Raw genomic sequence first — 14,726 nt, 5'->3', positions numbered from 1 at the left:
AGAATGCCCCCCGTCCCGGGGGTGCCCGGCGGTAGGTAAGGGTAGCCCGGCCCGGGCTGTGCCGCGGCTCCGGCAGAGGCAGCGCGGCTCGCCCGGGGGACCCGCCGGGCTCCGCGCCCCGCCTGGTGCGGCCGCTCCTCGCCGCGCCTCCTGCCCGTGCTGCCTGGGACGCGGGTGCGAGGCCGCCAAGTCCCCGCTTCCCGCGGCCGGACCCGCAGGCCAGGCGGGGTCTGGTGCCTCTCGCGCTGCTCCGGGAGCACCTCGTGCCCCGGCGGCCGGGCAGGGGCGGCCGGGCTGCCTCGGGGGTGTTCGGTGCTGGCGCTTCCGAAACATCTTCCCAGTTCCCAGAAGGGGAACCAAACTAAGGAATCCAACAGGTGGGAAGTTACCTTGAGCTCCCACCAGTGCTGGCTTTCCATGTAGTATGCAGGCATGGGAATCATTTAGGATGGACGCTTTGGTGTGGCGCTGTGGCCTACAGCGTGCTGTGACTTGTGACTAGTGCTGGCTTGTTGGGTATAGGTCTGGTCTGTGTTTCGGATCTCTTAGAGAATCACATAATGGTTTGAGTTGGAATGGCCCTGCCATGGGCAGGGACACAATATCTCCCTCTTCTGCTGCTTTCAGTGAAGGTCTTAAGGGCTGGATTACGTATTTATAATTTGGGAATTTCCGAGTTAATTTATTAATTGCCACAAAACAAGGAGAAATTCAGGTAACAGTTGTTTCAATGTTTGCAAAATGTTACAAGCATGTAATTTTGTGGGCAGTCCCACCTCATCTCGCAGGCCTAGTTTTCAAATTTTACTTGAATTGGCAAACGCTTCAGTACTACATTAGCAGGATAGAGGTCAGCTGTGAATCATTCAAAGGAATTGGAAGTAAATTTCAGGTACGAAGTAGAAATCAATTGGGTATTAGCTGAAACTAACATCATAATTGAAGTACTGGTAGGAAACTACTAAGGAGCAAATAGAAATGCCTTTAGGCTATTTAATGGACTAAATATAGATTTCAACACTGTGAATTGTCTAGATTCCTTATTTTTTTTTTATTTGGTTCATTGTTCTTCAGCATTTTGAATGCCTTGAAGATTCATCATACAGTTTGGAAACTGTTTCTAGAGAATGTTCTCTAATAAAAATGGCTTAAATTGAGGTACTCCAAGATTAGTAAAGCTACTTGTTGAATGATTATTTTTGTTTCTTCTGTGGATGACCTGTATTGGGGACCTATAACTGTTTTGGCAAATCTGTTGTGTTAGCTAAGCTTTACTAGTAAGTATCCTTGTGAACATGAAAACCATACAAGACTGAAACTCTTAATTGATAGTTCACATTTGAATATTGCTTTTCTCTGATGTAAGCACAAATCAGGGGATTAGGCTTCAAATAATGACAGGCCTGTTGGAAGCAAATTGAAAAATTACTTAGACCTGAAATGCATGAGGAAATAGAATGAATTAAGGCCAGTAGAATAGGAAACACAAATAGCTTATATTCAAGCAGATCAAGAAAGCATTTACTCCTTTATTTGAAAATTACTGGGCTTCATGCTAATTTCTTATGTGATTTAACCTAATCTCTAAAGAAGCCCTGAAGTACTTGATATTTGTTTTGTAATGGATTCCAATCATAACTGTATTTTGAAATTTCAATTGTCCTTTAGACGTATACAGCCTTTTTTAAATAGTTAAAAGGATGGTTCTTGAAAAAAAAAAAAAAAGAAGACATGGACCTGTTAGAGCGGGACCAGAGGAGGCCACAAAGATGATCAGAGGGCTAGAGCACCTCTCCTATGAAGATGGGCTGAGAGCTGGGGTAGTTCAGCCTGGAGAAAAGGAGGCCTTGGGGAGACCTCGCTGTGGCCTTCCAGTACCTGAAGGGGGCTTATAAAAAGAAGGGAGAGGGAATGTTTACAAGGGCATGTAGGGGCAGTAGTTTCAAACTGAAAAGAGGGCAGGTTTAGATTAGATGTTAGGAAGAAGTTTTTTACTGTGGGGTGGTGAGGCACTGGAACAGGTTGCCCAGAGAAGCTGTGGATGCCCCATCCCTGGAAGTGTTCAAGGCCAGGTTGGATGGGACCCTGAGCGATCTGGTCTAATGAAGGGTGTCCCCACCCATGGCATGGGATTTGGAACTAGATGATCTTCAAGGTCCCTTTCAATCCAAGCCATTCTATGATTCTGTAAAATTTTAAATGGGAAAATAGGCCAAGCTCTATCAAATTACAAAATTGAATGGAAAGATCTTTATTTCAGGTTGACCTGAAACATTTAAATTATGCACTGCGATAATATAATCTTTACTACCGAATCTTAGTTGTAGGAGAGGATATACTGAAAACAGATGTGCAAATTTGTTCTAGATTTTTTTGTATTTCAAAGTGATGCAAAACTAGTTTTCAGTGAAACAGAAGAGCAGTATCTTGTGGATATGTATTTAACAGAAAGGTTGGTGTATCTTTAAAAGCAGACAGTTTGAGGGAGGATTTCCTCCAGTCCTTACTGACTGCAGAAAGGAGAAGAAACTCTTATTTCCAAACTTGTTCTGTCATTGCACTTTTCCACTTCTCTCTCCCACCATGAAGTGCACTGGTGGTTGTGCTAGAACTGCGTATTGCTGATGCTGTGCAGTTCTCCTGGCTGGCTCATTGCAGGGATGGAAAGGATGATTCCACTGACCTACCCTATCCCCTGGGATTTTGACTCATTCATTGCAGTAAATACTGCAATGTTCTTTGGTGTGTTATTTATATTATTCCAAGCAACACTGTTATGGAATAGTCACACTTTTTTTTTTTTTTTTTTGTTCTTCAGAGCCCTAATAGGTTGCACACTCTGAAGTCTTAACTTTGATGATAAAAGGATGATTTGTAGGTTCATGGAGATGTTGCATTTGATTTATATGCAAGAATTTACCAATACAACTGCTGGGATAAGAGATGCTAGTGCCCCTGCCTCAGCCTCCAAAAATAAATATAAGAATGCCAGTATTATTCAAGGGAAAGGCTCCTTTTGTTTTAGAACTCAAACAGGATTGTTTGGAAATGTGCAGTTGCTTCTTGTGTATCTGTATTCCATACTATACTTCAGTTCTGTGTCATACTGTTCTTCAGTTTTCTTGGCAAAGGTAGCCCTGCTCATTTAGATGAACACAACAAAATTGTAACAGACTAGGTAATAGCAAATGCTTTGATTACATTGAGGAGTAAGTGTATTTGAAGTGTACACAAATTTATAAGCTTGTTGTTTTAACTCCAACTGCATCAAGGTGAGATGAGATGATGAGTGACTGAAAAAAAGAGTCAATAAGGGGAAATAGTGTTTTCCAGCATTATTGTTAAACTATGTCTATAACAGCTACATTGATGCTATTCCTCTAAGGGCCTCTCAAGGTTTGTTGGAAATTATCCTGTAATTTAATGTTTCCCCTCCTCTCCCATCCTTTATGACTCCTGGTTTTCTTCAGTTTAAATCTGTCATGTAGTGAATTTGGGGCAGGGCAAACTCCAAGGGTAATTGAAAAGTTTGTTCTGACTTTTGAAAATAGCTCTGCATGTTCATGCTCTGGCAGAGCATAAAACAAAGAAACCCAGCCTGCCGTGTTAGAGTACCTGTGTCAGATAGGTCTGTCTGGCATTGGCATCAACTTTCTTTTACAAAAGAAAGGAACAGCTATTTTGCTTTAGGCAGAAGAAAGTTTCTCTGACATACCTATTTAGTTTGTGGGCACTAGTAACAATACCCAGCTGCCCTGGTTCCTGTTGACTTCCTGCCACCTTTCTACAACCTCCTGAAGAGATGGGAAGATGATCATGCTTTACCTTGCTTTGTTCTTGCTCTTTCTACCCATTCCTCAATGTCTTTGTGTACTGGGCACATGGCCTGTCTCTCCTCTGCCCTGCAATGGGCCTCTTGGTTGGAATCAGCCTTCCCATTTGCTGCTGGACAGACAAGTTGTGTTCTGCACTGACCCCTTGCACCACTTCTTCTCAGGACCTCCCTTTCCCTGACTTTTTTGCTGTGTAAGCTTTAGCTTTGAAAGGTGACCTTCAGCTCTCTCCAGTGATGAGCCTTATCAGCCTGTTCCTCTGCTTACAGACTTTTCAGTCTGCGTGATTCCCATGTTTACCCTTAACCTAAAGTAGAAATTACTGCAAGTATTACTAAAAGATAGTTAAGGAGACAACAGAAAACTAAGCACCTAGCTGCTTGAAGAGTTACTCTAAGTCTGTCCTGTTTCAGTCCTTTAAATAGCCTCAGTACCTGGCAGATGAAAAACATGTTTTTAAACACTGTGTTCCAAGTCCCTGAAATGACTTAATCTCTAAATATTCATGTAACACTTCTTTTCATAGAATGGGGGAAAAGCCAAAGTTTTTTCACTACTAAAATTCTTGTTCTGCTAATGTCTCTTCTGTTACCATGAGAAGTGTCTCTAGTATATCATGAAGACTGACTTAGTGTGCAGTGGTACAAAGTCTGGCTGGAGACTGGTAACAAGTGGTGTATGCCAGTGGTTGATACTGTTCAGCATCTTCCTTAATGACCTCAGCAACGGGGCAGAGTGTACCCTCAGCAAGTTTGCTGGTGATAGACCAGAGGGCTGTACAGCCATTCAGAGGGACTGTCTGTGAGTTTATCCCTTAAAACTTTTCAAATAATTCTAGGAACTCTGACTCATAATTTTTAAACTCTTTTCACTTAAAATACTGTATTAGTGATTTGATCACTCTTGAATAAAGAGCTAATGTAATAATGTTCCATTTTAGGGAAGGTTCAATTAAAATTGTAGGGTGTGGGGTTTTGGGGTTTTGTTTGTTTGCTGCTTTGGAAAGCAGTGTACCTTTCTCTTTGTTCTTCAGCTCAGCAGGATTAAAACATCAGTATGTTTCTTAAAACAGCAGTCCAAGTGGAACTCTGAGCAGTCTAGTGCCCTTACTTCCTGTTCATTTTACACTTGGGACTGATTCTGTTCCGGATGGGTGATGGGCATTGTGTGTCTTAAAAAGGATTGCATATGTGTGGTGCTTTTGTGTTCAAGCGTGTGATCCACTAAGTTCTAGTGCTTCTGTTATGCCATCTCCAGGATTAGTTGCCCAGAAAGTCAGTTTTGAAAACTTTGCAATTTTTTGAATCTTTAGGTGGAAAAGAAAGTCAACAGTAGCTTATAATCCTTTGCAGTTCCTAGGGCATGCTGTCTTCTAAAGTTGTTTTCAGTAAGGTTTGTATAGATTGTTTTCTGGACCAGGTAAGGAAATTCTTTTCTGAATTTTATGTCAACACTCAGTTATGTTGGAGCTCTGCACTGAAAGAGTTGTAGATAATGTCCAGAAGAATAACATGAGAATATTTAGTCATAAGGTTTTGTAAAGCTCCAGTTGGTTCTCATGCCTTTTTTCAGTACATTAACATTAGTGTTGATCTCCATGGTAGAACTAAACGTGATGGAGAGCTATAAAATTAACTTTTTTAAATTGCCAAAATATTGCCTTGACATTTCAGTATTGGATAGGAAATACCTACTAATGTTTGTTTGTTTCCCTCGCCCCCTTTCTTCTCCACCACAGAAATCCGCTATGCAACTGTGTACTGGAATAAAGCTGAAAAAACACTTCAGGTCAGGAACACACTGGACAGGAGTGGAGATGCTTATGGTTTCTACAACAACAGTATACAGACAACAGGTTGGGGCATCCTGGAGATCAGAGCAGGCTATGGCAGTCAGACCTTAAGCAATGAAGATATCATGTATGCTGCTGGCTTCTTAGAAGGCTATCTCACAGCTCCGTGAGTATCTCAGGAAGCAACTCAATTTATGACACTTCAAGTGGATTTCTGTACTTGTGAGGTTTTTTTGTTTGCTTTAATTTCCCTGAACACCCATCCATTTAAACTAACCATACATTTTGCAGTTGTATGCTGTTCTTTTAATTAGTAGCAGGCATGAGGTATAGCTTCTTCATTATGGGATCAAAAATGCCTTCCGCTTCTCATTCTGCAGGCTCTCCTAACACTTTGGTGAGATAGATGAGTACTGCATCTATGTTACTGACTAATGTAATCACAAAATAGTGTATGTGTAAGGAAGTGCATAAGCCCTGTGTTGTAAATAATTGCAAAAGGGGTAGCAAAAAAAGTCCTTACTTCCCCAGTGTGTGGTTAGGTGACTGACCAACAGTAGATGAGACAGTTGAGAGCAGATCAGTCAGGGAGAAATGTTGCTAGCAAGGTCTGCAGGGCTTCCTCAAGGACCTTTTTCAGTAAACACTGTCAAGAAACTGCTGGGTAGCAGATACCAAAACTTCACAGCATGGGAAGTTGTTTTGGCCAACTGAAAAAAAAAATAAAAAAAAATATACTGATAAGCCTGAAGGCAGTCTGGTGTATGTCCAGAAGGGTCAGTGTTCTCCTGAAAGACCTGAGGGACTGAATTTCTCCCACTATGAAAACTGTCTGAATTTTGTACTTTTTATGATTCCAGAGCAGGGGTTTTTTTTCCCAAGATAAAACAAAATTAAATAAAAAATCCCCCCAACCCAAAATACATAACCCCAAACAACAGCCAACCAAAAAAAATAATCCCCAGACCATACCTTGTTCTTTCCTTGACTCAGTTGCAAGACAGAATGACTCTATGAAATACTCACTGGTAGTAGATGGCAGTGCTAGGTTGGACTTGATGATCTTAAAGGTCTTTTCCAGCCTAAATGATTCTGTGTAGCTGGTGATGTAGCTAAGAACATCACACGTGGCTTGTTGTTCAACCAGCTCCATCTTTTCCTATGACTAAGTTGACAGAGGAAAAGAAAAATTCCAAAATTCTGATGCATGGCTGGGGAATAGTTGGGAGAGGTTTGTGATGGCTGCAGTGACATGAATTTGGCTTTGTCAGCTTTGCTTTCAGAACACTGAAATAAATACTGACAGACTGTGTTGGACAGGTCAGCAAGGGAAGGTTGTCTGAATGTTTGTCAGATATGGCTTCTGGATAAGATAATATTAATTTAATTAAGAAGATAATGTAAGATCAGTTAATACAGATAGTTCTCTGATCACATGATAATGTCACTCTAGTAAGTCTCTGCTGGCGAGGCAGCTAAGTCTCTGGAAGCATGCTAGGGAAATTTAATAAAGTAATACTTGTCAAAAACAAAACACTTCTGAGAGGAAGAGTAAAGGAATCTTAGAGTTTTGAGCACACAACCTGTACTTCAGGCAGGAAAATACATGAAATACGTGAAAATGAAATACATGAGAGATCTTAATGTATATTGTTGGATTATTTGGCTTGAGAGGTTCCTGTTTTGTGCTATTCAATCAATTTATGTAAACTATGTCTGGATCTGGGCGATGCTAGCGTAACATTTAGAATATTGTTAAAATTGGATATTGCTCAACAGATTTTTTTCATTAAGGCTTTACCTAGGTGTATTAATCTCTTAAGTGATTAAGCTTAAGCTTTGTCATACTACAGATAGCTCAGGCCATGCTAAGCCCCATTAGATGTCAGGTAGTGTTCTAGTAGCAACAACTCATACCCTGTTGCTCTTCTGCCTCCACAGTAGATTTATGTGTCTTCCTGGCTTTTAAACAAACATAAGTATGTGCCTGTTGCTTTAAATGTGATTTGAATGTGAAACAGTGTCTGCAGAGGCTTATTTGCTGTCTTAGTCTATGCTGAGTTTTAGAGGAAGGAGATTTTCCCTCTTGGTTTTTTTTTTCCCCATGGGTGTTAAATGAAGATTCACAGACATGAAGTTATGCAAATTATTCTGCTCAAGGCTTTCACCTTCTCCAGGTCAGGTGCTTATGGAGGTTGGTTCCTACCCCTGGCTGTTGTTGCTGTAGGGCTGCCAGCGCTGGGTGGCCTTTTGTAGAGAAGTGAATATAGCAGAAATAGTAATGAACAGAGATCTTAAAGTCTATGGAAGTGAAGCTGAGGGTTTGTATCAATGTGGAAAAGTAGGGCTTGAGACTTTGGCTTTTAAACAAAATGGGAAATTCAACTTTTAAAGGCGATTAAGTGTGAGAGTGGGTTAAGATGCAAAACCAGAAGTAGCTAAAGCCTTTCTTTTCTGGGGAAACTTTTTGAGAAAATCCACAGAGAAATACTCTGACAAGTGCAAGACCCGAAAATGCTTACCATCAATAAAATGACTATCAAATATTATACATACCATTTGAATTTGGGTTTTTTGCTATGTCTTTGCCCTGTTGTAGGTCTGTAAATGCAGTGGAAGCATATCTCACCGGAGGTGATGAACATAAGCTTTTCCTGTCAGGTCATATAAAGCTATTTTGGATAAAGAAGGTTTTTCTGAAAACTAAGAATACCTTTTGAAAATGCTTCAACTAAGGAGCAGAGATGAATTAGTGATTGAATCAGAGATGAACTGACCTTTGAGAAGACAGAGAACCTTATTACTTCAGGTTTTAGCTGCACGACCTTGGTAGATTTTTATTTGGCAAACTGCAACTAATGAATCCTTTTATATGCTGTGTTTGCAATTTCCTGAATCGCAGGAGAAGTGAGAACTCTAAGTCTGCAGATGTTAATATTGCTCTCAGAGTTCCATTTCTCCTTCATCTTGCCTAGAAATTCACAGGATCCTAATTAATATGCAGGCAGAAGTTCTATCTTTGGGACAGTTAAGTCTTCTGAAGTAACACCAGGAAACAGCCTTTCTCATTCTGTAACTCTATTCCCATCAGACTTCTGGCCCATTCAGCCTCTCTTCAGGGAAACTGTCCAGCACCATCACAACTTCCCTTATGTGAAGGTGTCTCTAAACATTCTCATTCCACTTTTGCACACCTTGGTGCCCACAGTAGCTGCACTCAGCTCAACCTTCCTTTTGAAGGACTTGGTAACAACAAGGGAGACTGTAAAACTGTGTTTAGCTTTGGGGAAGGCTCTATTTGCATTGACAGCCACTTAGCTGCTGGAGTGAAGACTCCTGTGTCAGCTGCCTGTACAAGCACCTCAGGTGGCTCAGGCACAGCCCTCCAATGTGAAAACATTGGGTATGCTTGGTAATTGAAGAGCCCTTTAGCACATGGCTACCTGTTGTCTTAACTCCAAGGTGTCCAGCTGTCTTGCATCCATATGTGGTAATGACTCACCCTGAAATCCTACTAGGAAGAGCTCTGGTGATGCATTAATAGGAAGGAAAGGTTGTGTGCTTGATCCCAGGTTGAAGCACAGGTTCCTGCAGAAGCTGTTGGGTGAGCAGGAGCTGCAGCTTGACAGTGCCTGCAATTTGGAGACCTTCAGGAATTCTCAGCTAGCTCAGTTCTCACATTACACCTTAGGGCATGAAGGAGAGTTTTAAGACACAGCTAGGCCTTATCATGTAAGCAAAAGAGTGACCAAGTACCTTTCTTAAAAACATATGCTTTGCCCTTAGTAGGAACCTAAGCAGACTGTAAAACAACCACACTAAAAAAAAAATAAATATGCAGAATATGAAGTATGCTACAACTGTTTTATGTCAGATTACTCAGGAAAAATTAATCTCATCTCTAGCTGTATAGGTCTGTTGTAGAAAAAGTGATAGTTCATCTAGTCAGACCAGTTTACCAGTGATGGTAGAAACATAAGCCTTTTCTAGAGCATGCTTCATTTTTCTAATGTCGGCACCTAATTAAGATAGTAGCTATATGTTTTGAAAATACATAGTTAGGGGTTGGATAAATTGAATCCTAGTGTCTGTAGTGTCTGGGGATCCAGACACTTGTTTTTATCCCCGGTCTCTCACCCCTCTGTAAGGTCCAGTCCTATCATCCAGCCAAAGATACTTGCTCTGGTGTTCTTAGGTATGAATTCTCTTTCTCCATTGCAAACAGATAAGTGTTAATGAGGCCTTACTTTACTTAGTGGCAGAGCACATCCAAATCTGTGACATTATTTTAAATAGCTCCAGTGGGGGTCTGCCAGGGGCCCAAGAGCAGTATTTTAAATTTGAAGCGACATTAATTTTACTCTTTTCTGATAGAGCTTCAGCTGACCTGAATCCTATCATCTTCCTCAGTAATTTGAAGAAGCAGGGCTCTGCTTTTCTGTTTTTAGGCTTTGAATTCTTGTCTCAGATTTGTAATTACCTTGCATTTGGCTTTAGATGTAGTTGCAAAGCCCTACCTTACTAAAATGATCCAGTTTACTTCAGAGAATAATACCCTTACAAAACATGCCGGCCATGCACACAGAAGCTCTGTTAAAGCAAAAATATTAAAGAGAGCAACTAGGGGAAAAATTCGTGATAACATTGGTTATTAAAAAAACCCCAATCAATACCAGGAATTGTCTGTCCCCTGTTAACATAAACAAGACTGAAAGCCATTAAAGAAGCTGTTTTCAGTCCCCTGATTCTGAACTAACCCAACCTCTACATCAGTCATTACAGCTGAAAGATAATGCTACTGTAAAATCTGCCTGTGTTGCATAACCTTTGAGTGCAAAATAGGGAGTAGAGCTGATGGTTGAGTCTGGAAGCCTGATCATTTGTCCTGGCCTAGGCAGTGGTTAGAGCAGTATCCTAGCTGTGTATCCTCCTCAGCTGCTTCTAATCACTAAATGACCATCTCCCAGGTGAACCAACTTGTGCTGTTTGCTCCACATTAGTGACATGAGTGCTCTGATTCATAGCATGGAGTAGGCTAAGCTCTAATTTCCTTCCTAAAATTACTTGGGATTTTTGTTAGCTGAATTCTCTGTGAATTTGCAGGGGTGGAGAATACTGATCTGTCTCTTCAACTTTCTTATCCTCTTCAAGAAGTAGGTTATGATTATGTTGTAGTCTTGTGTTATGTGGAAGACAGGAAACTCTAGAACTAAAATTAATGCTGTAGCTGCAGTTTTGTGAAAGGTGTAATGGTGTAAAGCTGCTGAATGCTCCTCTCTCTTGCCCCAGCACCTCCCTCCACAGATCCCCTCAACTTGTCTGCCCTTTCATGCATCAGTTAATCTACTAACACAGTATAGAGCTGTCTTTTTGCACCAGCTCTGTTGCTCATCTGTTGGCATAACAACCTAATTCAAACTACCAGAAAAATAATTCACATTTTTGCTGGGTTAATGTTTTGTCTGAATGTGTGCAAACAATTACATTTGGTAGTCAGAATGGTACCAGAGCTAAGATAAGAAGCAGCAGGGTCATGCAATCAAGTTCATGCAACCATTTGGGAATGGGGCAAAGGAGAGAAATAGTGGAGAAGATCAGTGGATGATTCTCTAATCATCAGCAAACCATTCCGTCATCTGTCTGTATTCTCTAATTATCCCCTGAGGGAAACTGGGAGAGCTCCTGTCTGCATCCCTCCCAGAGAAAGCTGCTCTCATGGGTTTTGCTATTGGAATTCTGTCCTGCTGGCATGTGCTTACCTTGAGGCTGGTATCTGTTTCTCAGTGCTGTTTCCTTTCACTCAGCATTGGTAGGAGATAAATTTACTGATGATTGATGAAGTTCTATGTCTATCAACTCCAGACCTCAGCGAAATAATTCTCTGCTCATTTCCCCCTTTTTATTTTTAAATTTAATCAGTGACTGAAGAAAAAAGAATTAGTTAAGTTTGACCCAAAATTAAGAAATGTTGAATTTCTGTTTTGGTTTGAATCAAATAATAACATTTCACGTAAAATGGAAGGATGACTTTAATATCTGGATTCTTGAGCATTTTTGGTAGTTGATTTCATCCTGAAGGACTTCAACAAAACTAACAAAAAAGCCCTAACCAACTAACCAACAAAACCTTTCAACTTTTGTTTCTATTAGCTAATGGGGATGAAATGGCTACCCAAATAAAAAACCACAAGAATTTTAGTCTCCATAAAGCTGAATCTGTTTAGGACTAGGAGTGGGAGTTTCTGTGGGAACATACAGGATCAACTTATAGTGCTAATAATGCCAAGATTGTGGGTTTGATCCCTTGGGCCCATTCATTTAAGAGTTGGACTTGATCCTTGGACTCAGAATATTCTGTGATTCTATACACACTTTAAAATGGGGATATTTATCTTAATCAGGAAGGAAGGCACATGGTTAATGGCAAGTAAAACCTGCTAGGTATCATGCTGAAATTATCTCTCCAAATAATGAAATTACTGAATTGGAAAATTATATTATCTTTACCCTTGTGGGTTTTTTGGTTCCAAATAGAATAGCTTTCCAGAAAACTATTTTTGTTGTGCTTTGAATTAATGTGCTAATGCTTTCAAGATGCTTCTGGCCTACAAATATTCCCTGAATGTGCAGTTTTGCTATGAAGTAGTTCAGTCTCATTCTTGCTTATCTTTGCATTGTGCAGCAGTTCAAGCAGGCCTTGACAAGGTCATTTATTTTAAGTTAAATTTCAACAATCCATTTGTGTTACCTTTGCTGTTTGTCATACACTGGAGTAATTTCTGTGAGTAGGAAAAGCTTACTTTGTGGACTGTGTTGCTTGTCTGTCAGTGCTGTCATTGTTGATCAATGGGTTGGTAAATTGAAGGAAGGAAAGATGCAAAAGAATAACTTCTGCTACTCTTATTCTTTCAGGCACATGTATGACCATGCTGCAAATATGTACCCACAGTTAATTAAGAATCCCACCGTCCGAAGTGGAGTTCAGAATTTTATGGCGTATGTATTTAGTTACTAAAAATAAATTATTCAAGACTTGGGGTTGGAGGGTGACAGAATTTTCAAGGTGTTTTTATTCTCTTCCTATTGGGATAAAGAAAATATATGCTTCCTTTCCTTCTGATTGAATGTCATTATTATTAAAAGAAATTCTAAGTATACATGAAGAGGGGCATATACTCTTCCCCAATGCTGATTCTTTCAAAGAAATGTTTGAAACCATTGCTACAAAAGGGTGTGGATGATGTCAATGAATTCTGAAGGTCATTCTAGTAAAAATCCTTTTCTAAAAAGCTGGTATTTTGAATGTTACTGAACAGTGGTCTCCTGGCACCCTAATCTTTTTAGCATTGTGTATCCTTTTGGGTACACAATTCTCTGTTGGGTTAGTATCTTATTCTACCACTGATGTAAATTCTGTTCTAATCAGAAAAGTCCTGACTCACTTTTCTCTTCAGCTGTATAAATCAAAAGTAATTCTGCTTGAATAATGCAGCTACACTGTTGGGAAACCAGAAGTGGGAGAAGAACCAAGCCAGGTACTGGAAAACTCAGCTCTGATTAACAATTATTTTATCTCCTTAGACTTATGGTTTTTTTCCATTACAAATACTTCTGTGAAACTGTCAGTTCTGGGGACTATTTTTTCCCATCTTTCCCTTGTTGTGTGCTTTCTGCAAGGGGTGATATATCTGACTAATTCTGTTATTGGTGCACATATATAAAGTTGATTGGTTTTAGCTTATCCAAAAGGTAGGCAAAAAAATCTTAGCGCTCCCTTGCTATTATTCTTCAGCGCTGCTGTGCTCCTCCTTGTGAGAAAAATCTGACAGCAGTGTGTATGGTTTTTTTTCCCAGAATGACTCAGCTTAGTAGTTTTATTCCCTAAAATGCATTGTTGGATGGAGGGGGGCAATACTAGGTGGCCTTGCATCGTTTTTCTATTGCGTATATCCTCAAAAAAAATAAAGCATCGCTGCTTTATAGTAGTTTTGCAATATGAGTTGCTGCACTGTCTTGGAAGTCTTTAACCCTGAATGCTCTGAACATATCCCTGTTTCCTCCAACATACTTCTTGCATCTTGATGCTTCTAGAAAGCTAAGTCTGGTTGGTTTTATCATCCGTATACCACTGGAAGAGTTTCCTTCTTTGACAGGTTCGTTCTCTCAATTTTGCTACTTTACATAGAGCTGGATGGATAGATACAGGAAGATAGAAGAGGCCAGAATCTGGTCCTGATTTCCAAGGGTTCTTTTGTGGCTCTTTGTGCATAGCAAAAGAGGAACTCTGAGAGATCCTTGTAATATTGGCTGCTCCTGCCCCTAGAGTCTGTTCAGTTTGTGTTGCCTCATGCTCTAAACCTGGATTATTTGGCTCTTGACTGAATTTGCCACATGGCATAGTTGCTTGGCCTCTCACCTTTTACTAAGAGGAGCATAACAGTGGTTCTTAGGAAGTGTTTGAGCACCATCAGCAAAGCCTTCATTGCACTTGTAAATAAGGGAGAGAGCTAGGCTCTTCAGTTGTCAGTCTGTTTCTGTTCTTAAATAGGCATTTAAAAGGGAATGGTTCATCTGACCTATCAAATGCTTGTTTCCTTTCACTGACTCTTTGGGGATGCTAGACTTCCTATAGCAAAGTCTGCCACAAAGGTGGAGTCCAACTCATTCTTTGATACTAAAGACTGGTAGAAGCATGTGATGGTAGGGTATGTTGCATGAACCTTTACACGTGGAGGATGTAATGTTTATATCTGCAGGATTTCCAAAGTATGATTTGCCTCAAAACACTAGTAAGGTTGGATCATCTGAGTCATAATATATTTGTCCTTTCCCTGCATTATCAATTACACTCTAAAAACCTCAAGAAAACTGCAACCTGTTTGTTTCTCTGCAGGAAGCAAGATCAATGGACAAGACAGCAAATCAGAAATAATAAGGATGACCCATTTTGGAGGCATGCTGGCTATATTATTGCACAGTTGGATGGTCTGTACATGGGAGCCTTTGAGTGGGCTAAACTACATAAACAAACAGTAAGACTATGCATCTCTTTTTCAGTAGCTGGGGATGGGATGTCAGTGGACAAACATGGGAGAAGGAAA

General features: G+C 40.4%; 1 protein-coding gene across 1 annotated transcript in view; it reads left to right on the top strand.

The window, feature by feature from the left end:
* Positions 1-14,726, top strand: part of PLBD1 (phospholipase B domain containing 1) — a 36,157-nt gene that overhangs the window by 284 nt on the left and 21,147 nt on the right. The window contains exons 2-4 of the mRNA XM_051784150.1: positions 5,572-5,791; positions 12,538-12,621; positions 14,519-14,657. Coding sequence (XP_051640110.1) covers positions 5,572-5,791; positions 12,538-12,621; positions 14,519-14,657 — 443 coding nt within the window. The remainder of the gene's footprint in view (positions 1-5,571; positions 5,792-12,537; positions 12,622-14,518; positions 14,658-14,726) is intronic.

This window comes from Manacus candei, unplaced genomic scaffold (assembly GCF_025592945.1).
Source record: "Manacus candei isolate 608988 ecotype Guabito, Panama unplaced genomic scaffold, ASM2559294v1 h1tg000018l, whole genome shotgun sequence".
In the NCBI taxonomy this organism is placed as follows: Eukaryota; Metazoa; Chordata; class Aves; order Passeriformes; family Pipridae; genus Manacus; species Manacus candei.
The sequence above is the reverse complement of the archived record's forward strand: the minus strand, read 5'-3'. Positions and strand labels throughout refer to the sequence as shown.